This window comes from Eleginops maclovinus, chromosome 20 (genome assembly GCF_036324505.1).
Source record: "Eleginops maclovinus isolate JMC-PN-2008 ecotype Puerto Natales chromosome 20, JC_Emac_rtc_rv5, whole genome shotgun sequence".
NCBI classification, from domain to species: domain Eukaryota; kingdom Metazoa; phylum Chordata; class Actinopteri; order Perciformes; family Eleginopidae; genus Eleginops; species Eleginops maclovinus.
Window position 1 is genome coordinate 11,451,159 of NC_086368.1, and position 24,463 is coordinate 11,475,621.

The 24,463-nt window shown below is 39.4% G+C and overlaps 1 protein-coding gene and 1 long non-coding RNA gene across 2 annotated transcripts in view; one reads left to right on the forward strand and one right to left on the reverse strand.

The window, feature by feature from the left end:
* Positions 1-504: 504 nt before the first annotated feature.
* Positions 505-24,463, reverse strand: part of LOC134882174 (cadherin-22-like) — a 135,601-nt gene continuing 111,642 nt past the window's right edge. The window contains exons 10-14 of the mRNA XM_063909765.1: positions 23,206-23,327; positions 11,339-11,456; positions 7,617-7,766; positions 7,266-7,367; positions 505-2,236 (exon numbers count right to left, since the gene is read on the reverse strand). Coding sequence (XP_063765835.1) covers positions 1,698-2,236; positions 7,266-7,367; positions 7,617-7,766; positions 11,339-11,456; positions 23,206-23,327 — 1,031 coding nt within the window. The 3' untranslated portion in view covers positions 505-1,697. The remainder of the gene's footprint in view (positions 2,237-7,265; positions 7,368-7,616; positions 7,767-11,338; positions 11,457-23,205; positions 23,328-24,463) is intronic.
* On the forward strand, positions 19,289-23,702 carry LOC134882175 (uncharacterized). Its single transcript, XR_010168133.1, has 3 exons — positions 19,289-19,378; positions 19,739-19,815; positions 23,196-23,702. It is a non-coding gene; the product is annotated as an uncharacterized LOC134882175 (long non-coding RNA).

Below are 24,463 nucleotides of genomic sequence, written 5' to 3' on the forward strand. Positions count from 1 at the left end.
GTGAATTCCAATGTCTGGCTGGCCATTTTAGCAGCAGATCACAAAGATGAAAGCTACAGTACTTCATATGCTTCAGCAACCTATGGTGACTACGACAATTACAGAAGTTCTGGCAGAAGGCAGCCGGGGGGAGCCATGCTGAGGGGACGTCTTTGTTTGGCTGTGGCCTGTCATATGGTCTTTTCTCTGAATCAACCTCTGGTCTAAACCCAAGCTCGCTCCAGAACTATTCAGGAGAAACTTTCTGCAAACAAGTGGCAAACCACAATTAGCAACACGGATGCTCTATTTACTCCATCATTATGTTCCTATTTAGCAAGTAGTTACACTGAGTAATGTACAATGTTGCACACAGCGAGATGCAGGTTTTTACCAAGAAAAATTAAATATTTATTTGTTTTCGTCTTCTTTTTTTCAATACATTTGCAAGTTAATGTCAACATTGAACAGGTTGTGGATATCAGGTGTATGTGACCAGTCCATTCACCATGTGTTACCCTAAAACCTCTCCCCTCTTCATTAGACACAACCATCCTGACATTACTAGTCCCCCACACCCTCCCTCCACTAAAGAAAAATAAAACATCAAAAGTCAAATCAAACATCTCAGGTTATAAAATGAATTGAACACATTGAACACCTTCTCACACAAAATTTAAAAATGAAAATTGGCTCCCTGTGGGACAATGCTGGCGACCAGCCAATTTCATGAAACAGTCATTTTGTTTAGTCTTAAATCACTGTTACCGTTTGTGCCTTATTGCCTTACAATTGGCTGTGGAGAGGATAAGAAAAGAAATTGTTTACACACAATTGTCCTCAGTTGGTGACCGCCAAAACCCCTTTTATAAATCACTATAATACATTTAAAGTCTCAAATGTTCAGACTGAAATGCCGGCTCTTTTTTTCTGCAGTTTTTCCACTCAATCTGTTCCCTTTTTGCCTCTACATTTCATTTATGTCTTTAGTAAGTTGTTTTAGAAAAGTGGTCATAGAAAATAAATACAAATATTTTCCAGAAGTAATTTATATTTGACCCCAAATGTCACCTTGTTGCCTATATCTTTGTTGTTATCTGCCACTGCAGTCCATCTTTCTTTCTTCCATGTTGTCTCTCATTCTTTTCATAATGTCCTCCTCCCCTCACGTTTTTTCAAGCACTTCAGCAGAGTTCACTGTTGCAGTTACCATAGTGATCATGGTGTTAATAAATACATAAATAAATACATAAAAACAAATAAATATTTAAATATATCCTCAAATAAATACATGTTTGTCAGACGGTTTGCCGTGGCGTTGTTTTACCCTAGCCTATATGATGTTGATACTCTGAAACCCTGAAAATAGTTTTTACAGCTTACAATTTAAAGTTTACATTTATGAGAGAAAGACAAAATCCTCCCTTCGGACTCAATGGCAATTTTGGTGACTGCATAACACTTTCTTTATTCTATCTAGTATCATCGCCAAAGCTTTCCAGCTGAGGTCTCACAAAAAGCAAAGAATGTAAAAAAAAATAAGAGTTCAAAGTTTGACACAGATTTTTCTGTCAAGTGATAAAGAGATGGTGCTCGGTCTTTAAAGAACACAGTGCTGGCTCTGATGAGTGCCAGAGGGTGAGAAGAGGAGGCTGATGAGAAGAAGGAAGAAGAAGGAGGAAGAAGGAGTTTAAGCGTCTCTCTGCAGAGGAGCTGTGCTAGGACCCTTCCTCTTCAGGGTTTGCTGGAGCATAGTAGCCTGCCAGTTGCCTGAAACGTGGTCCCCAGTCGCTGAGGTAGGAGAAATCCTGCTCTGAGGTGGTGGACATCGTGTGGATGGAGCTTAGTGAGAGCGCCGGTGAACTGGTGCCCTCAAATGCGTATGTCTGGAAGGAGTCATATGGTGGCACTGACAGGTCTGCATCAGCCTGTTCCACCTTCTTCCGAATGTAGCCTTTGAATAGGGAGAAGTCTGCTGCAGCTGCCGCTGCTGTTGCAGCTCCCTCTGCACCGCCACCCACACGGTTCGCCTGTATCCACTGCGGCAGTGAGCGGATGTCTGGGCCAGAGTCACAGCTCTTGGCCTCTGGGAAGTCATAGAGGTTCCTCAGGGCGCTCATGTCGTACGCCTGAGTGTCCTGCTCCCCTCCGCCCTCATCATTGTACTTGATGACGTTATCCCTCATGTCCTCCTCGTCCTCCGCCATCCTCTGGCCCTTCCTGTGGCGTTTCAGGGTCAGGATCAGCAAGACAAGAACTGATGGAGAAGGAGACATAGCAATACAGAGTAGGATTATGATTTAAATGTCTCTCAAAGTGAAATATGTACAGGTTAAGTGAATACGTTTACAAAGAAAACATTGATATTCTTAAATGTTTGAACATCATACAACCCCATGTTTTGGCACAACACAACATAAAGGGGACATAGGAATTTGTCAAATCAATCTGAAAAGTGACAAGGAATAACAAGCAGGATTGCATTTAAGGGATTTTATAAAGCAGTTTATAAAACATTACAACAGGCTTCACATTTCTTGCAGCACAGAATCCAAGAGATATCATGCTGTGTTTAAAGAGCTTGCATGCAAAGATTGAATCCCTCTTCATGTTGCTACTGCTATGAATAATAACATACAGAAAAACAACACCAAAGAAAATAAGTGTGCTAAATGTGTACATGGTGTATGTTGCTTCACATCCAACATGCACTCTGGATAATAGTTTACAGGAGTACTTCTTCATGGGAAGGTTTTTAACTACTTCCATTGTAACTTGGATTTCACCTGAAAGGGCAAATCACAGCAGGGGCAGGATAATATATGATCAAGTTTTACATTCCAAATGCATGAGCTTTGATTTTTCTCAATAGTAATTGCCTTGCACAGAAATATAATTCAAAAAACCCTAATGAATACCAAGCTCCATTTCAATACTCATCCAAATGGAGTGAAACTAAAAGTTTGAAGTTCCATCACTACTTGAAAGCAGAGGCAACCACCTACAAAGAGACAGACATGCCTTGTAAAATTAAATCTGGAGTAAAGAAGAGAAAGCAATTGAGATGGATCACGTCATAGACTAATGAGACGAGAGGAAAACAAAGGTTGTATGCAGATATAAATCAATGAGGCTTTAATTTCAGCTTAGTTATTTTAATTAGTGCCTACACTTGTGATTAGACAAGTCTCACTTAGCTCACACACCCACCCCCTGACTCAATCAGCACTCCTTCGGGCTATACCCTTGCCTATGTTACCACCACCACATTTGTCTTAGATGTGCAGCAACATGAAATGTCATTTTCCATGATGATAAAATCACATTACAGACAGTTGTGAATTAATTATGCATACTGGAGAGTAATGAGCAACATACTGAACAACTCAATTTAATAGCCTCATGGATAAACCAAAATAAAAGCTTTGTTTGATCAACTTATCGAAAGCAAAGAAAGATGTGGAAAGAGATTGGCATGCGAAAGGTGGAAAATAGTCAGACATGAATTCAATAAATAAACAAAATGATAACAGAATATAACATAATTTATAAATCCACAGTGGGAGTATCAGTTCATTAATTAATTTGTATGTAATGAATTACTAATCAAAATAAATCTGACCCTTTCCACCATGTGTTTTTTTCCTGCTCCCCCACTTCACAATAACATCTGCATTAATAGCACTATGAGTGGCCTTTTAAGTATTTATCATACATGCTGAGAAAATCATTTATATTGGTGATAACAATCAGGCTTATTAGTATTTCATTTCGGTGAGAAAAAAAAGTAGTACTCGTGAAAAAACGAACTTGTTCAAATGTTATCATAATTATTGAGCTTTGATTGGCTGCAGGATCTGTTTCCTGTGGCCAGATAGACATGGAGTGTGAATTAATCCCCTGTTCTTCCCTTTAGCAGGGGAAAAAAGGGATGCTAGTGAAGGGACATTTAGATAGATCATTAAACAGTGGGCACCATGCATCTTCTGGAACAGATAGCCTGTTGCCTAAAACAAATGCCTACAAGCCCACAGAGATAAAAAGACTATCAATTATACCAGGGCCTGTGCTGCCTGGGACAGATTGTTTGATGCTCTGAACCAACTACAACACCCATCCATACATTGTGAAAATGAGATATGCCCAAATCGCTTCACAGTCTAACTAGATCAATGTCATGACTTTATGTGCTGTTTTTAGGAAATTTACACATGTTAAAGCACATATATTCGTGTGTGTGAAAATTGCCCATGGACATAAGCACCCCTTGAAAATGACCTTGTACGTCAGGGTGTGACTATAAAGCACACGTTCTGGCTTTCATCTCCTACTGCTGTTCTTTCTTTCTCCAGAGAAAAGTAAAACTACCAAACATGGGTTTCAAACATATAATCTGTACAAACGACGTGTTGCTGCTCCTGGTAATTGTCTTCATTTGGTGTAAGTGGCCTAACAAATAACTTGTGGTGAAAACGCCCCATGTATTCCTTGCCTAAAGAGCTGTGCCAGCTTAAAGAGCAATGCTGATCTTGAAATGGGGATTTTATGCAGTATCTTTGGATGATAATGTACGCTCTCCTCAAACATTGTTTGCTGGGCTCCATTGGGAGAGCAGTGTCTGTAACCATTGTGTTTATTCTTCTCCTCCATGAATGGGGCAAATTAATTGCCACTGGGTTGAGGAAACAGTCATGGTTTGTGGTAAATTGCGAAGCACCATATCATGCATACTAAACAAGCCCTTAGACAATTACTCTAAATGTACACTAACGAGGGGAATAATAGGAGGTAGAAAACTTGATGTTGTAAACTCCCTCATATGTGCAGATCACATGCTGTTCAGTAAACAGTATTGAAGCAGTAAGAGCATGTGGCGTTTCACTCTGAAGTAAAGTCGATCCAATAACCGCACTTCTGAAACACACCTCTTTACTAATAACATGTCACTGCCTATTAGGGTACTCCACTGCTTAAACTGTATGCTATTGGAAACCTGTTTATTATATTGGAGATGAACATGCCTCAGGCAATGTTAATAAGACATCGTGTACAGAATATACCTAAGTAGGAAGCATATGTACCTGTGTATAGCTCCCTCCTATATATATGTAAGCTATTCCCCATGTGTACAGATGTTGTGATAAGCGTTCCTGACAAGACGGTTAATTTACCCTTGGGCTGCGCTGGTTGCCCCCACCCAGGAGTTCATCACAAGCAGATGGGAGGTAATTGGAATGGATGCATGCAGATGCTGCGACGCAGTGAAATGGATTCATCACATCAGGCCTATAAATGAACTGATGGAGGGACTGTTTGTTTGTAAGGTAATTAAGCAGAGATTTGTTTTCATTTTTCTCATCATCCAACAATTGATGTAATTGAAGCGGTCCAGCCTCTGGAGAGAGGGAGTGCTGGCTGGCTGGTTAGGTATACGCTGTGTGTGGGGGGGAAGAATGTGTGTGTGTCTGTCTCTGTGTGCGTAAAGGCACATCGAGAGAAACAAAATGCATTGCAGTTAAGATGTGAGGAGTGATTTTGTCTAAGCGTGTGAATGTGTGCTAGGCATGCATGGGCACACCCACACTGTGTGCACGGAGGTGTGTGCTAGTGTGTGCACACAGTTTAAGTTAAAGCAGAGGCAGAAAGGTGTTGTGAAATGTGCAGTCAATAAATTTACTGCCTGTTATTCACACCACAGTAGTTGTGAAAACACTGCTCATCCCCCTGATCAGAGGCCCTGCAGCCCGCAGTCGGTAGTGCACAGATAATGACTGGCAGTAGCCAGGTACTCTGACGCAGCATGTCCTTCAGTGCTTTGATGAGGCATGTTCAGTCCATTTTGTACCAATCAGTATCAGTCACTCAAAGTGGCAGGGGGTCATTGACAATATTTGAACCAACATTGCATACTTTCACGAGTCGTATCTAAATAACACAAAACATGACAATTAAATAATAGTAAAGGTATAACAGTCTATAGCATAAGCACTCTGCCAAATGTATGCTTTAATTCAAATCACTTGGGCTGCAATGAAAAAAAAAGTTTTGCACCACAAACCATAACTTAAATCCTATGCAGTGTCCAGCTGCCCACAAGTTTAAAAGCCAGAGGATTCGTTTGACTCCCAAAGCCTTTGAGGGCATATCATCAAGCCTAAAACACCAAAACCACGATACGCTGCAAACTGTTTTTTATAGCCAGCAGAGGTTGCCTCAGATTTATACATAAGATTCTTGTTGAGGCTTTTAAAACCATGATGAATAAATGATGCTCTGCTTTTGAAGTTCACTCCAGTAGATGGTTTGGTTAATGGAAATGGAGTTTTAACAATTCTCATTAGAAAAGCTCTTAAAAGAAATAGATAGCAATGTTAGTCACAGTTAAAGCTGCCTGGTGTCACATCATCCATCATTCACTGCCTGCAAGATGTGAAACGCATATAGGTGTGAGTGGGGGTGACAAAACACCGTGACAGCGTTGTAGTTTTTTTCTGTCACCGAGGAGTGGGATGCTAAGACGAGTGGGGGAACAAGAAGCTTACTCATACATTTTTTATATTTGACAATACTCAACCTCTGAGAGGGTGAGCGTGTGCATGCATGTGTATGTTAGCATGTGTGTGTGTGTGTGTGTGTGTGTGTGTGTGTGTGTGTATGTGTATGTGTATGTGTGTGTGTCTGTGTATGTGTATAAAAATCTGAGAATGTCTGGAAAGCCTCGTCTATTTAAAGCCTGTTGTTCCAGAGGTATACAAGTGCTGAGGCAGCTCCTTTGCCTGCTTGCTCTCTCTAACCCCCCTCCACTTTACTCCCATTTATTCCATCCCGTCTATGCTCCAACCACCAAATTGGCTTGATATCATTCATAAACTCCGGCATCATCTGGGCTCCTATTTAAACAAAAGCAATATTTTCAAAAAAGAAGCAATAACATATCTAACAGGAAAGACGCTTATAGGGACAAATAAAAAATGGATCTTGTTTTTATGTCACTGCATGTACAATTCCATTCGTGAAATATATATAACTTGTAAAAGTGTTCAATCCATTAAGGCATAGGTTAGGTTACATGATTTTACGAGCAGCAGACATGGAGTCATTTGTTTAGGTGCAGCCCTCCATCTTGCTTGAACCATCTATTGAATGTAATGGTTGAACTTACGAATGACCCCCTGAAGAGCTATACTAATATGCTGTGCTTATCCCTTGCTCTAGTCATCCATCATACACCCATACATTTATCTTCTCATACATCCGTACGTACATGAGTTCATCCATCTGCTTACCTATGAGGATGAGAATGCAGACCAGAAGGGCTATAAGTGCCCCGGGGCTGAGAGCCGCACTCATCGAATAGGCTGTGGCGTTGCAGGACTGGATGGCTCCCTCTGTGTTGCAAAAATAAACATTTTTTTTATATCAGGCATATATTTTCACATCACTGAAATCCCTTCCGAGTGACAATAGTGTGCATATTTGTGGCATTGTGTTATATTGTTTTACGCAAATATAAACTGATAAGAGCTGTTTGCTCACCAAATCAACGGAACATAGGTGACCTTTTATAGCACTGCTGCTACTGCTGCTGATGAAGGTGACAGTGATGATAATGTTAATAATGGTGCAGTGGCTCTCACCTGGGTCGCAGCCGCAGACATGAATGGTCAGGGTGCCTGTGGAGCTGAGGGAGGGAGGCCCGCTGTCTACCACCAGGATAGGCAGGAAGTACACATTCTGCTCATGGCGGTTAAAGCCTGACCGCTGGGTCCGGATTCCAGCTGTGTTGTCTGTGTGGGCGGTGTGTGTGTGGGGGTAAGGGATCAGAGAAACAAGGAGAATTGCACATGAGCAAGTTAATATTTGAAAAACAAACTCTGCTCACTGATGCTTGATTTCAACTGGAGAGCTTGAATTACTTTTTTTTCTCATTTGAACTCAACACACTACCTATAGAAGTTTACATAACAGCAGGACAGCTGCTTTTGCAGGCCTATTTATCCATACTATATTAAAATGGTCAACAAGGAAAACAAAAAAAGCACTATCCTTGTATTCTGAATAAATCATTAGCCAAAACGCATACTTCAAGGACTTTAGACAAAGGTTGGCACGATTATCACGTACATCTTGGGGGGGTATAATGATTTCACTGGGGAAGACTGCTTTTGTGCTATTAACATTTACAATTTTATTTTCTTCATAAAAAACAGGAGAGAAAATGAGCGTGAGAGCCACTGTTTGAAATTAAACTTCACCGGTGTGTATATGAGCTTTCTCCTGGAGACATAGATAAATGTAGCACAGAATACAGAAGGACGCTTTGACAAATAGAGTCAGAAGCTTTGTGAGTAGACTTGCCGATACAAAGCCATCCATCTCACAGAGCATATATCACCATTATCCATGTCGTACAAAAGCTCCCCTGGCACATGTAGAACAATCTTCATATTACTGTTTATGTGCAGGAAAGGTACACCCATGAATTTGTCCTTTTGACTTTTACACTGCATTCTCCTCCATGGCTATCTTCTTTAAAAAAACATCTCTAAATAAATATCAACTAAGGATTCTTGTGTAGGTTGCCACCAAAACCAATTTTCTAAACCAATTTTTGGAACTCCAAAGAAACACATGTTAGTGAAATGAACTTGAAAAAAAGTCCTTTTAACAACACCACACATGGCAGAGTGATGACCCTAGTGGGAGACGGATTTTGTTTAAAAAGGTCACAGCTAAAATCAACAGCCGTGCTAGTGGATCTGTGAGTCTGTACTTTGGCACAGTGGTGCTCTGTACTAAATGCAAATGTCAGCATGCTAACACCAACAATGCTACCATGCTGATGTCGAGCAGGTATTATGTTTAGCATGCTCATCATCTAAGTTCAGCATACTGATATTTGCTGATTAGCAATAAACACAAAGTATGGCTGAGGCAGATGAGAATGTCAGTAGTTTTTCAGGTGTTTGATTATAGACCAATTTATTGAAACCAGTGACATTTTGAGCTAATGGTGATGCTGAAAGAAAGGTCAGCGAAACACCAAAGTCATTTGCATTCATCTTCCGAGGAAGCTTAATATTTTTACACATTTTATTGGCAATGCATTAAATAACTGTTGGGGTGTTTTAGTCACAAACCAAGAGTAGGACTGACAAACAGCCCTGCAATCATGGTTTCACGTCTCTTGCACGACTAAAAGGAAATGCTTGTTTAATGTTAGAGAGAATAGAGATGTTGTTCTTCAGTGGACACTCTTGAAACAGACCTTAAGCCGTCAAACTCAATTTCAATTTACAGGCACCAAGCATAGAGAACAAATGCAGCCATACAAGCCAACTAAATATGCTATTACAGCCTAAAGAAGCTGTTGTATCACGTCAACATTAAGCCATTAACTCTTTATAAAAAATGCCTAAAAATATCATATGTGCTTGTTGTCTGTGACTGACCAACCCACAGAAAAAAAAAAAAACACGTTCACAATATTTGATAACAGAAGTAAAAGTAATCGGCTAAAACGTTTCAGTTATGTTTTTCTTCAGTTTTGTTTCATATGGGATTTCTTTTTAAGCATGATATGGGACTATCCTGCTAACATAATGTCAGTTTGTCATATAACGGCAAACTTGTTTTGGTAAATATGAGGTTTTGCGATACAGACTGCCAGCAACGACCTAAAAGAGTTTCGCAACATAGGGGAAACCCCCCCACCCAAAAAAACCCAACCTTTTCATCATTGTATGTCAAGGCTTGGAGACAGAACGCAATGTGAGGCCATGATGGGGAAAAGAAGAAGTGACAGATTGAAAGTGACAGGTTGACAAATGTGTCAATGAAAAGAGAAACCAGAGTGGAAAGAAGAGGGGTGGGAGGATCAAAAGTATGTGCAGGGTTTTGTTTGTCTTCACCAGAAAATATACAGGGGTCTGCTTTTGGTGTTTGTTTTCAAGAGTACATATATCTTTGGTACACAAACACACATACACACACACACACACACACACACACACACACACACACACACACACACACACACACACACACACACACACACACACACACACACACACACACACACACACACACACACACACACACACACACACACACACACACACACCATATATATAAACAGAGAACAAAGGACATGGATGGACTGTTGTAGTGTGTTTATATGTATTTATGCATGCGTGCGTATATATGAGAGAATAAAAAGGCCAGAGGGTGATACCACATCCTGCCAGTCTATACACATGTGTATGTACAGTATGTGTGTACTTTAAACAATGTGTGTCTCTATTCACATGGATATGAGTGGCAGTGTGGCGGGTCTTGCTGCCATCACGCTGTGACATTTCCCTTGCTAGGGCTGCTCCCCTGACATTTTCCTGGTGTCAGATCAATCTTGATTTAGCCAGATGTCACATTCACTTTGCTACACATCTATAAACGGGGGATCTGCAAGTGTGTTTGGAAAAACACAGACAAGCATGAAAAAACTCATCTTCCTGACAAAGCAGACTCATCACGGGGGAGCATTGTGATTTTAATGTTTTTTTACATTGTGTAGATACGTGTAAATGTTGTGTTTTCACAGAATGCAATTTTCATAATGACACTTGAGGCATGAAAGCTATTGGCATTCTATTCACGAGGAATCACAATGCTGTTAAACTGTTCACAATGAAAATACATAAATAAAAAACATAAATCAACTTAGTTATGCAATGGCATTATTATTTTTTCAACGAGTATTACTCTCCTTAGACTTAGAGAACCAACACAGGTGTTGTTTATGCAAAAAGCTATTTGAAAAATGTGTCTAATAATCAGGTGAATGATGTCAAAGAGAAAAGGATTTTTTTTAGCATTTACTTTTAGAAAGCCTCCTGTGATTGTTAAAATCTTTTGGTAGTGTACTTGTTCAGTTGTCTTACTTTAAAACAGCAACCATCTGGCATCTCAATGAACTGTGACATTGTCAAAGTACTCACTGATCATTTCAATGATTTGGAGCTGAAGTCTTTAAAATAAACTCAATTTTTCTCAAAGGTGTACATTTGCAAAATACCCTGAAACATTTGACCAAACTCTCATAATGCCAATCACTCAGGGAAATAGGAAGACCATAAAAAACTCTGTTATCTATAAGAGCGTCAACACAATCTCAAGTACTTGTCAGTCAAGCATTGTCTTCCTTTACCTTTGCACATTTAAATTGTGTGAAAAACCACTTAGAAATATAGCAAGTCTCACAGATTCTTACTTGTACCAATATACCACAAAAATCAAATTGTACACAGATACCAAAATATGCCTATTTACCAATAAACCATAAGGATCTTTGCCTTCTCACCTTTAACATCCCATAGGGTGAAGTGTCGACTACTGGAGGCTTCAGGGGCCAGGGTAAAGTAGAAGCGATGTCCAGATTGTGGCTCGTCTTTATCCACCACACTGATGGTGTGAATCAGCTAAAAGAAGAGAAGCATCCCAGGCAAAAAGCAAATAGAAGGATAAGAAAAAAAGGAAACAGAGGTTAGATCATATCCTCAGATTCATTCAATGGAAACAAGAGTTTGAATAATACTTTAAACTTTCCATTTCAAATGCCTCTTTTATGAGGCTGGAAGTGAGTTGGAATAAGTTGGATGAAACAGACTCAGAAGACTTCCTGTGAAAGTGCAGTTCAAAGAGGCTACAGTCACAAAGAGATGAACATGTCTTTCTCCAGAAAGTTGACACACCTACATGAAAACAAATTCTTAATGTTAGAAATGCAAAACTATCATAAAACTCCTCACTAAAAAAAAGTTTTTTAAACAGTAACAGGCGGAGACTTTGTGAAAAACTAGCCTATGTTTTTGCTCTAAGAATGAGCAACGACTAGATGCAAATGTGCTGAGAAAGAGAATGGAAAGATCTGCAACACAGTGAGGGTGTAGTACTCGTATCTAATGTCATATAATAATAGTGATCAAAGATACAACTCAAGTGTGATCCAATTTTCAGAACTCTATGTGGATACAATAAGGTGAGATATGATTCACTGTGATCTGAACAGACATCAAACAACCCCGGAGATCCTTTCACATTAACACAGGCCTCTCGATGACAATTCATCCTCCTCTAAGCCCATGAATCTGCAGCAAGCACCAAACCAAAAGCTGATAAATGATAGTTTCATAACCCATCTCTCAGCTCTGTTTCTGCTTTGCCGCCGCACATTTCTTATTATTTTGATTCCCCTCATCTTTGTTTACTGCACACTTCAACTTAAAGCAAGCCCTTATTGAATATCGCCTTCTGGTAAGAGATGAATGGGGGAAACAAAACAAAACAAAATCTACTCAGCATAAAACTTGAAGACATTTAGGGAAATTATTTTTCACAAACTAACTGTTATGAGAGCTGACATTGCACACCTAGAGCACTGGAATAATAGTACCTGTTATTGTGGGAGTTATATTTATTTTTGAAGCTGCAATTCTTGGAAGAAGTAAGTTGTTCTCCTGTTTTGGTAGCAAATTTGCTCGTCTGCACACATGGGCATATTGCTTTCAAAATAAGGTACGGCCTAAAATAACTAAATGAAACCCTTTTTGCTTCTTGAAACTTACTTTGCACCTAAATTGTTTGCCCATCAACCAGAAAAAGGTCGATTTGGACATGCCCGTAGAGCACCCATTACAGTGTAATTATTTTGCTATGAATAACCATCCCACCCAAAAGCAAGAAAAGCCATCACAGTGTAACAATCAGTATCAATCTGGACTATGGGTATGATATCAGATTGTACTGTATGTAATTATATAAATGTTTTGTGTTTTAATCAACTTTTTAAGGAATACAGGTTGTTATTCCTGGTCCTTTCCATGTGTTTCTGTGTGCTTCTCAAGAGCACATATTGCGGCACGCTAAGGAAGAAGCGAGTGATTCACCCTGAAATCATGCCGTAGCATTTTGTAATTACAAAGTAAGCCAAATTATCCCAAACAACCTCCCTGAGCTCTGGGTATGACTAAGCCTCTTCTGTGTCAGGGATGCAACATCAATGCTGAGAAGCTTCTTATTGTGAAGGTACAATCGTGGTGCCGGAAGTGTGCTCGGCAGTATCTTAGTCACACTAATGCATAGCCATGGCTCGGGATCATCATTCACAGTTGTGTGCATTGCTGCAAATGAATGAGGCTGTATTGCACAGGCAGGGACATGAGATCTTTAAAGTTGCACAATAAAGCAGGTGTCTTAATGTGCCCGAAGGGTATAGATTATATCTACAGTATTGTTGTTTGAATAATCAATTTGCAGGTGGATGAAAAATGAGGGACACATGTTTCTGAAAAGGACATAAGAGTGAAATATCTTTTGAAGATAAATGCAAAGGACAAATATTCAGAGGAAAAGGAAATCACAGTGATGAATAGAAAAAGCAGAGGAGAGTAGAGGAGGCATTTAAACAAATCTAAGTTTAACATTTTACAAGTATCCTGCCCTATAGGGGGAGGCTGTTCTTGTAAGAGCAATGTAATGTAAGAGTAATGGTTTGATAGATTTCCCTTGATCTTATCTGACACTGTATGGTTTTTGTAAGATCTCGTAAAGAATTTTCAGCAACCCTGCTTCAATCATTCTGATAAATGCCTCAAATAAATAGTCCTTGGGGTTGTTTATCATGTCAGTTGTTGCGGATCCATAAGTGTGTTTCTGTTTGAGAGAAAAATAGGTATGGAAGACCTGTTCATGTTGTTATTGTGTTTAACAACATGACCAAGGCTGATTTTTCTGTACAGCAACAAAAAAGCTCGAGCTAAAGCTAACAAAAAACTTCCACTCTCAGTGTATTTTCCCTTCCATTCATCACATATTTTATATTCATGTTTTATTAAGTATAAATAGTATAATGGAAAAAAATTCTCTCTGAACCTTCAGTCTAGCTATAATTTCTTTAGATCCCTCCAAATGCAGCTCATTGAAGGATATTCGTTGTTTGAGTTGATTATTAGGAATGTATATTATACATTCAGAGGATTTAACTTTTGTTGAGAGAACCTGTCTGTAGAATAAGAAGAAGCAAATACGAAGAACTGACTGTGTGTGCAGTAGAAACAATAATATTGATGATTTTAACATAGGGGGATGAACAAATACAGGAGCTTGGAAAATGAGATAGACACAAAGGAAAATAAAGTGATAAAATCAGTGGACATACTAAGCTTATCCAATATTGCATTTTTGACAAAGTGACATTTGCCATCTGTGCTACGTGTCTGCTGCTTACAACACAACAGCAGTAAGGGATATTTATTAGCACAGCTGATTTTCGGGATAAAAGAGGGACCCCAGAAAACAAAAGTGTGCAAACTTGTTAAAACTTTATTGAATTACAGTCATAATGATGTGTGCTCCTGCTTTTCAATAAAAGAGTGTTTCTAAGGAATACTTCAAACTTTTACAAAAATGCATTCACATGTTTTTGTCTTGATATAAGAAATCAGTACCACCTGCAAAACTGCTTGGTCTTAGCTTAGCACAACTCATATTTTTTTTTTTTAAAGAATTTTTGGGCAACCAGTGCCTTTAATACAGTGCAGTTCAGAAACGGGGAGACAGAGGGGAAGACGCGCGGCAAAGGGACTCAGGCCGGATTCGAACCTGGGTCCACTGCATGGGGATCAAACCCCAGTATATGGCTGCCAGCTCTACCCACTGAGCTATACGACGGCCGAGCACAACTCATTTTAAAACAGAAACAGCTAGCCTGGCTCTGTTCAACCTATTCAAAATGAGCTTAGCAGCCCCTCTAAAGCTTACATATTACCATGCTAATCGTGTTTGTTAAATTCCCAAAACTTTTATATTAGCACATGCCATGTTAATTTATGGTCTTGTATGCCACCATTAAGTAACAGCAGTTCATTTTCTCCTATTTTTTTTTTACCTGGATTGGCACATCCAGACTACAGTTCAATGATTTCCTGCTCCCTCTGTATTTTGCTAGTATGTACAATGACCAACCAGTGTCTAGTAACATATTCTACTACTTCTTCTTTTGGCTCTAATGATACATTACCAACAGACTTTTATGATAGTTGTCGGAGACAAGAACTGCCACAGTGCTGCAAGACTAATACAACAATTAAAACCACATGATAAATTAAATCTTGTTTCATTATTTCAAATATCAAACCACACATCCAGCCTATCCACAGTGATCTATACACAATCCCACTGTGTGCTCTGTGTGTCAAAGCAGGCCTGGTCTTCTCTTCTCATCATTCTTTGGAGCCCTTTCAGGTTTATTTCAGTCTAAAGGTATGGTAATAATGAGCAAAAGAGATGACACTTAAAGTACATTTTATTTTATCAGCTGAGATATGAATCTACTAATTTCTTTGAAGAAGTAGTGAAGATGCATTAAGTGAGCTGAGATCTGCGTCCTGTGACTATGCCCTCAGCAGGGGGACTCTCAGGCTGCGTCTCGGGGTGAGTGCAAAATGCTGAAGGAGAGACAGAAAGTGAAGCGAGAGAGGGAAATGAGAGGAGCAGAGCGAGCGTGTGGGAGTTTATCGAGCAGCCAGCTCCCTCAAGCACAATCACCTAATTAGATTTCTATCTAGCAGTCCCCTTTCCTGACCCCCTTAAATCTCTTGCATCTCTGGAAAGCTAGGAGGGGAGACTTTCCCAAAAGTGCATCACATCTACACTGGAGGTGTCTAAAAAGGTCAAGGTTGTGAGAGGGAGGAGGCTTACTCATTTTCAGCAGGAATCAACCATTTCACAAGAGGTAATGAATAAATAAATTCACAAACTCCAAAACACGACTACTTGAAATGGTTCTGAGAAAGGTTCATCTTGGAAGCCTGGAACACACTACATGTGTCTTTGGTGTGTGCTCCAACACATCCATTACATCCTCATGGTGTCCAGTGGAGCATTACATATCTCAATGCATTGCCTCGAACATGATTCCATTACGGGATGATAGAATGGCTGCTTTTATATGTTTGGGGGCCACAGCCTAGGATTTAAGCTAGAGCTTTGAGGATGTAATATGCATTATAATTTGATTCATTTGAAGGATATTTAAATTTGCAGCCATGTAATCAAAACATGTTATAATCATGTATTACATTACATTTTAATCAGCTAGCATATATGTAGCCTGTCACAATGACTAGCCATTTCGTCTGGACAGAATAGACAAATGATTTACAGCAGATTGAAGGTTATGTTTTGGGTCTGAAGCTAGCCAGACTTTAATGCAAATAATATGAAACTGTGTTCTGCTGAAAAATTACAGGAGTCACAAAGGCATACGTTGGATAAGTTTGTTATCATGCCAAAAATCTGCTGGTATTGGCTAGACTTTTTTAAGTTTGAGTGTTTCTCCTAATGTTTCGATCCATATCAGAAAATCCTCCTCTGTGACCTTTTGGATTGCACTGATAAACCTGAAACCAATCAAACAAGACATCAACAGTTCTGTCTAATGCACCTCGTGCTTTTTGCTGTAGACATTGACATGAACTAGGTGAAACTAGCAACATAATCCATGAAACAGTGAATATTGCAGTGTCTCTGCTCTGCTGCTTCTGATTCAACATTGAAAGACAAAAAGGAAGAGGCATTTGGTGAGTAGAACAGATGAGTCATTCTCCTCAGTCTCCTACTCATGAAATACTGTCTGGCAAACTGTGAGTGTGTCTGGCTTTTTTTCCTCATCTCTGTTGGTGTGATACTTCTTTTATTTTCTTCTATTGTACTATATGTGTGCCTTTACATGTTTGTTTTAGTGGTCTTTCTGTATGTCCATGAGGTTAATCAGAGTTGCGCTCACGTGAATGTGAGGAGACGCGTGTGTGTTCCAGACAGGCCTAACATTTAGCTATTTCTAACTGCCTCTCCCAGGGGTTGGAAGTCGGCGGTGACGTGGTCAAACTGAGGTGATCTGTCGCAGTGACCCACACGGCCAGCTCTAAGACAGCAAGGCAGAGCTGACAGGCCTCTGTTTCCTCAGGCTATACTAAGTATTGGCTTTCCACCCAGGCTTTTCTCTGAGCACATGGCACTATATGATATCTGTCCCTTTACATTCAGTCACATAAATACCACAAGGTGGGTGAGGAATGAGCTGAGAGGCGTAGATTGTGTTCATGTGTCATTCAGTGCAGCAGATTGGGAAAACAGGCAAATCAGGAAATGTAGCCAGAATGGCATACATTTTAAAACTTTTAAACTAAAAATGACTTTAATATTTTATCCACTATATGGCTGAATGATCCTTCTTTAGTTAAACTGCGGCTCAGTTGAGTTTTGTAAATGTGCACTTTATGTAAATGTGCATACAGGTCAGGAGAAGGTTAGAATCAGAGGATGAAACCCTCTTTATTGTCACACACATGCACACAGCAGAGCACACACAGTGAAATTGGTCCTCTGCATTTAACCCATCCTAGTACTAGGAGCAGTGGGCAGCTATCGTGCAGCGCCCGGGGAGCAATGGGGAGGGGGGATTGGAGGTGTCCGGTGCCTTGCTCAAGGGCACCACAGCAGGGCCTAGGAGGTGAACTGGGACCTCTCCAAGTAGCAGTAGCAGGGGACTTGAACCGGCGACCCTACGATTCCCAGTCCAAGCCCCTACTGACTGAGCCACTGCTGGCTGGTTCTGTTACTTGTGAGGGCTAAATGAAACATTACATTAATTAGGGTTCTCAAAATGACATGGGCAGTATAAGAGAGTTTTAAGGTCAAGGGACAATAATCATGAAGATGGATGAAGACTTGATTTTTTTTAGTCAATGCTTATTAGACAAGAACTTGCATCCCATCAAATCCTAAGAAGATTCCAAACAAATGTACAGATCTAAAGCGTTTGGAAGTTTGTTTTATTTGATGTTGTGTCTTTTATTCAAACATTCTATAATTTCCTTTAATGTATTTTTCTGTAAAAATCAAAACTACATATAACAGTTACTGATGGGTCTGGACTCTGGACCTGTGTTGTATAGCCCAGTAAAACTGTAAATCCAATATGTATTTACTGTGTGACCTTTTCTTTGCATTTATCTCTTTCATTCTTCCTCAACGTCATTTTTGTTCTTTTTTTGTTTTCCTGTCTTATCCTCTCTGTACATCTACAGTACAGTATACGCATAAGACCCCTAAAAGGCCATGCTAAAAAAAAGGTGAGAAGCTATTTAACACTTTGTGTCATAGCCCTGGCTTGAACCCTGTACCCAAGCAAAAGCTTCTTAGCCTTTGTCACCCAATGTTTTTATTTACTTCTATTGCCAACTCTTCATCCTCCCTCCACATGCATTCTCTATTTAAACACAAACAAAATAGGTTGCTTTGCCAACTCTCAAATGGGATCAAAACCAGCCACAGTTAAAAGGCTTAGATTAATCTGATTTTCTCTGTGGTTCCACCAAAAGCTAGACCTAAGCCAGGGAGCTGACACTCAATGAACAAGACTGGATGATAACACGGTGCACAACCGGAGACAAAGGAACGCTCCTCATTAGCTAAGTAAACCGGGGGTTGATCTGACATATTAAGAGTGTGACAAGGAAATATGTGTGTGCACAGCATGTGTGTGGGTGTGTGCAAGCATGTCTTGATTTCATTATAGCATGAGTCAGCACAGGGACAGGCACATACTGTATTATGTTGTTTATGATTGAGTTTGTGGTAAACAGAAGCTGATTCGGTTGAAAAATAAGGACAAGATGGATGCATTGATGGTTATGTGCAGAAAGATCTATAGATGGTAGGGGCATCCTGACAATCTCAGTGTTAAAATGCTGTTTGGTCCCCATAATGTCATATACAGACATACACGCAAAGATCAAAATAACACAACACACAGACTTGCTGACCTGTGTTTTCACAGGATTTGTCACATCAGTAAACAACAATGAGTAAACAGACCATAAACTGATGAAAACAACACATATGGCTCGTTCCACTGTAAGCTTTATAGAATGATTTAGTTATAAAATGATTTACTGTTTGCAAAATAAAGTCCTGCTATCAATCAAGCAATACTCATAATGCCTCACGTTTGGGTTTGTCATGATCCTTGTTTTGTGTCTGTTGTTTCCTGTTTTATTTTTAAATGTTTTTCCCTCTTGTGTCAGGTTAAGTTTCACTTCCTGTCTTTAGTTTCCCTCCTTTCCCTGATTGTGTCATTGTGTTCATCTGTTGCCCCTGTGTTTCTCCTCCCCTCTCCAGCTGTGTGTTGTCTTGTGATTAGCCTTGTGTATTTTGTCTTGGTTCCCCTTTTGTCTCTTGTTCGTTCGTCATCGTTTCATACCTGATCCTGTACATGTTACCTGCCTGTTCCTGCCCGTCCGTCTGTCTGCTCCTGTTCCCGGAGTCCCTGTGTCCCCTGGTTAGTGTTGGTGAGGTTTTTCTTTTAGTTGAAAGTACAGCTTTAATTTAAATAAAGCTCGCCTTTTGTTTGGACCCATACCTGCCTCCCTTTTGTTTTACTGCATTTGGGTCGTGTTTACCTAACCCCTTGACAGGGTTTTAGCCGATTTGCAATGGCAACGAAGGATCACTCTTTTGAAGGAAAGCGTACATCTCGAGTTTAACAATTTGACAGTTGATTCAGTTGAACAATAACAGGTGTGCTGTTTTTCTCTGATTAATATTGCCAGTGTCACAGGCCTACAAAGAAGGCGAGACCTGCTAGACGACAAACAAAGCAGCAACAACAACTCTCTAACTTATGGTTTCATTTTCACAGAGGCCAGATGAGGTGAGCAAGGGGCTCTGAGTCCAGAGGCATATGTGCGAGGCAAGGCCTTTTGACGTCTATTCCAGGTGAAAGACAAATTAACTTAATTACACCTATTTCCAAGAGCTGTTGCCCTGTCCAACTTTCAAAACTGATTAACAACATTCTCCAGAGGTAAAACAAAATTGACGTTCATTTTACAAGCAAACATCTGTTTGTAGATGCTTATATCTCTGGTCTCCTCCTTTGGCAGCTTATTTTACTGCATGCATACGTGCATCCTTGGAGGCAGTAGAAATCAAAGTGTTTCAACATATCAAGCAACAGCCCTCTGCCTCTACAGAACCCTTATTGTTTTACTTCTGAATGTATATTGTAAGAGAACACCAGAAAAAAAAAAAAACCTTTCAAAAGTGTGGTACCTTATTCTAATGCTAACCTTTCACTTTTAGAAAGCTTTTGTTTTATGTATGATTGTCAAATTGACACAAATTGTTTTTTATGGTTAGCGTTGGAAATAGAGAATTGGATAACATGTAGTTGCATCATTACATGCATGTACAAAGCACCACACAAAGTTCATTTAGTGTCTGCATTTTCCCCATCGTAGTTGAAGCGGTGCCTCTGGTGCAGTGTGGGGGTCCGGTGCCTCTATGCTTTTATGCATCATGAAGTATAAAAAAGCATAAGGAAAAAAATAAAGGATATTTGCGTGTGTATTGGCTTAGACGCGTGTGATTTTGTGACAGATATTTAAGAGAGTGGAACTCTCTGGAATGATTTATCCATGGCAATGATTCACAAAGACATCTTCTTGCATGCTCAGAGTACTCGGACCAGTACAATGGCTTTCTAGAATATCGGATGTGGCTAAATTGCTCTGGTCGGACACTTGCTAAACAACTTGATTACCTCTCAAGAGACCAACACGTTTTAGACGATGTTAGAGTGCAAGCATCTTTGATTTGCTCGAGATTCAAAATTTCAGTTTTAGGTTTCAGTAACCTCAAACTTAATTTTGTTTACAAGGCATTTTTTTGGTTCAGTGCTGTGTATCCTGTCTTCTACACCTTTATTGGTCGTGCTTGAAAAGAAAGGAATACATATCATCAACGAGTAATTATTCCAAGGGATTTGCCCGTTCAATTCTCTCTTTGGACAACAATAGATTGACTAAAATAATTTTCTTATTACAAACACAGCTCACGGCACCAGCGTAGACACAGCAAATCAACAGCGCTTTTTCTTCACAGAACTTAATCCGTTTTTCAAAGGTAAAATGCAGTGACTGACAACAGCTAGAGAAAACATTTTTGTTATATTGTTCTGAAAATAACATGGAGGAGAAAATTGTTTCCCCCATGCCCCTCAGTGGTAACCCCAGAGGCTGAAAATGAGCATTAAAAAAACCTTTGACCAAAGTCAAACACATTTCATTCAATCTCAGCAGCCAACTCCAACTGAGCATCCCACAATTCGGGGCTGTATAGAGAAAATAAAAATAAACTGGGAAGCGAACAATAAGAAATGAACAGATATTGTCAGATGTTCCGGTCATTTGTGGTAACTTTGATAAATCCAGAAAAAAACAGAGGGAGATAGACATACAGTATTGCTAGATAGACAGACATACAGATCGCACTAAAGCTGAATGTCATATTCTCCTGTATGTACTTTGGAATCCCTTTTTGGATTGTAATTACACTGTGAAATATTTTGCTGCATTTCTCTCTAATGAGAGCATTAAAAACCCTTTATTTTACAATGCTGGGAGCCAGCAATGATCTTTTTGCTGGAAGACTAATCAGCTCTGTGTGATTAGGAGCTGAAGGTTAATGTGGGCTCTTGCAGATGGGAGAGAAAGTGAGGTGGGAGTGAGGGAGATCAGACCAGACAATGTTCTAAAAAGGCGCAGGCATGCGGCGTAGCAGAGGCACAGGGGGGCTATAAGTGGTTAAGAGTCTGTGGATCAAGGGGAGGAGAGGCCTGAGCCTCATTACACATGTAAATGCAGCTTCCAGCATGGCGGCCCCACTTTAAAGTCTTGCTTTTTTAATTATTTCTTTGCTCTGCACATGGTAATGGGTTTAACTCAGCCCAAGGCCTGTTGACTGTGTTAGGAGAATAAAACACCCTAATGACTTTGTCCATTTTTAATGGTGATCAGCGGAAAGACCTGGCTTCCTCCTGGATTGCAAATGACCGTGGCATAACCTTTTGTTTTAATTTTTTAAACAGACTCCCACTGTTTGACTGGTGCTGGGTAATGATGCAACATTTATTTGTTCACTGTCGAATAATTCATTTTGATCTGTGTTAACTGCTCTCACACATTTGTTTTAAAAGTTTTTTTTTTAATCTGCAGAGAGACACCACAAGCAGAACTGCATTTGTTTGATTGTAGCTTTCGTAACGAATTAAAGAATGATCGACTTCAGATTTTACATGAAGAGATCGATAAAAAGCAGGCCAAAATGTTTTTTGGCATAGTCATACAAATTCTGAATCCATAAAATGTGAATTCCCCAAGTCAATTTGATTGAGTTTTTACAACGACAGTGCTGACTTAAATCCGAACTCCAAGACTGAAATATGAGAAATATTAATCCTCCTGACTTCATTCTGCATCTAGCATGAAAGAAACAGTAGCAAATACATATCTTTTTGGAAACGGGAAGTTTGCTTCGGGCTCCCTTTCTTACACTCTACGGCAAATTATACCTTTGCTCAAAAGCTTCATTGCCTTCAGTACAAAGTGTCAGATAGATCATAGAGCACAAGTGAAAACAATCCAGACAAAGAATACAGAAATAATAAGGCAGCAGTTATTTATGCTCTATCAATGCGTTGGCACAGCTATTACAATTTAAACTTGTGATACTATTGTGTAGGTCTATTCTCCCATTATAACTGAGATTTTATCTTCAAACTTTTCTTTCAGGCAGTTCTGGTTTATGGTTTTTACATTTTAATGACAAAACATATATTTATGTTTCCATTTGGATGTTAAAGAAGCTCAGACCAAATTTCATTGTTTCGTTCGACCCACATCTTAGAAACATGTTAACTCTTCAGGCTTTTCGCATTTCCTCATGAAATACTGCAGATAAGAATCCGGCAATATATCACACTGCACAGAATGGATGTTTCACTTACTTGTTCTGTCATAGTGTTGTAACATCTGGGAAACATTCATGTCTACATCAAAAATAATGCAGATTACAAAATGATGCTACACATTCTCAATCATTCACACATGAAAAATGACAAACTCAGGCTAATAAATTAACTTGAGATGAATCAGCCTTATGACAACACGTGTTTTGAAGAAAGGCTAACAATATTACTATTATTATTATAATCATTACTCTGTGTATTTTAACTTCCCTGATTATTATAGTTTTTCACATCATTAGGACTTGTACTAATTCACATCTTAATATGATATGTACATATTCTAAATTAGGAAAACTCACCTGTCCTGGTTTGGCATCTTCACATATCGAGGCTTCGTACGGTGTGGCCAGCTCAGGAGGATTGTCATTTACGTCCAGAATCCGAATACTCACTGCTGAGTGGGACGCCATGGTGTGGTTTTCTACAGGAGAGATGAAAAGAAATTGGATCAACAACATTTGTCTAGACATGTCTTAATAGTGTGAAGAGCTTCGGAAGAGATGTGTCTTAGCTGCTATGTGCTAGTTTTTGCACAGGAAACCAGTGCAGACGAGAAGTTGCAGGAGTCCATGGGCAAAACCCTTAATGCTCTTCTAGTCTGCCTTCAGTATGAGTGAGACAACACTGAGATGGATGCAATTTCCCACAAGAAAGCAGACATTTGGTTTGGAATTGTGGCTAAGTGCTGAAGGGTTTTAATCTAATGCTTCGACAAATTGCACCCATTACCTGAAAAACACTTTGTGGCACCATTGAGCGACATGAAAATGGTACCAGAGATCCCATGTTTGTCTCTAGGTCCTCACTATCTGATAATGACACTACAGTATATAGCTGTTTAATAGTCTCAGTGCGAGAGCCACACCTCAGCATGATGATAATGACAAATAAATGCTTTTGACAAAATTGCAAATGTAGTTCTGCAATTTTATTTCTCATGCCATTTTCAACTATATAAAAATAAAAGGAATATCACCATAATGCACTCTTGAGAGAATTTTCTTAATGGGCCAGATTGTAAACGTGGGAGTAGAGAGGATTATATAATTAGTACAATCAAAACCTACTTTACATAAGCTCCACTTCACATTGAATCTTAATTCCCATTTGTAATCATATGAAAATATGTTATGGAGTTCTCCTTTCACTTATAAAACAGCTGTTTATATACAGCTATATAGCTGTTTTAAAGGAGGGTGCCTATACAGTACGTGTGTGTGAGCCTTAGTTTGCGTATGTGAGAGGTGAGATAAAGAGAGAACATTAACTCAATATTAAATGAGTGATCTGGTTGCTTCAAGTGATGGTCTGGATATCTTGCTTAACATAGCATAACATAGCTTATGAATAAATCAGTATACACAGCTGGCAGCACCAAGTTTACGCACCCTACAGAAAATATAACAGCAGCCACTGACAATTATCCACAGATGGAAAAACACATAAATCCTTGCAGTAAAATGAGCTAAAGCGAATTAATTCATATACTGTAGTTGTAATTATGTAAGTAATGCGATAGATTAAGTTAAATCTCTCATTCAAGGAAATATTTTGGGT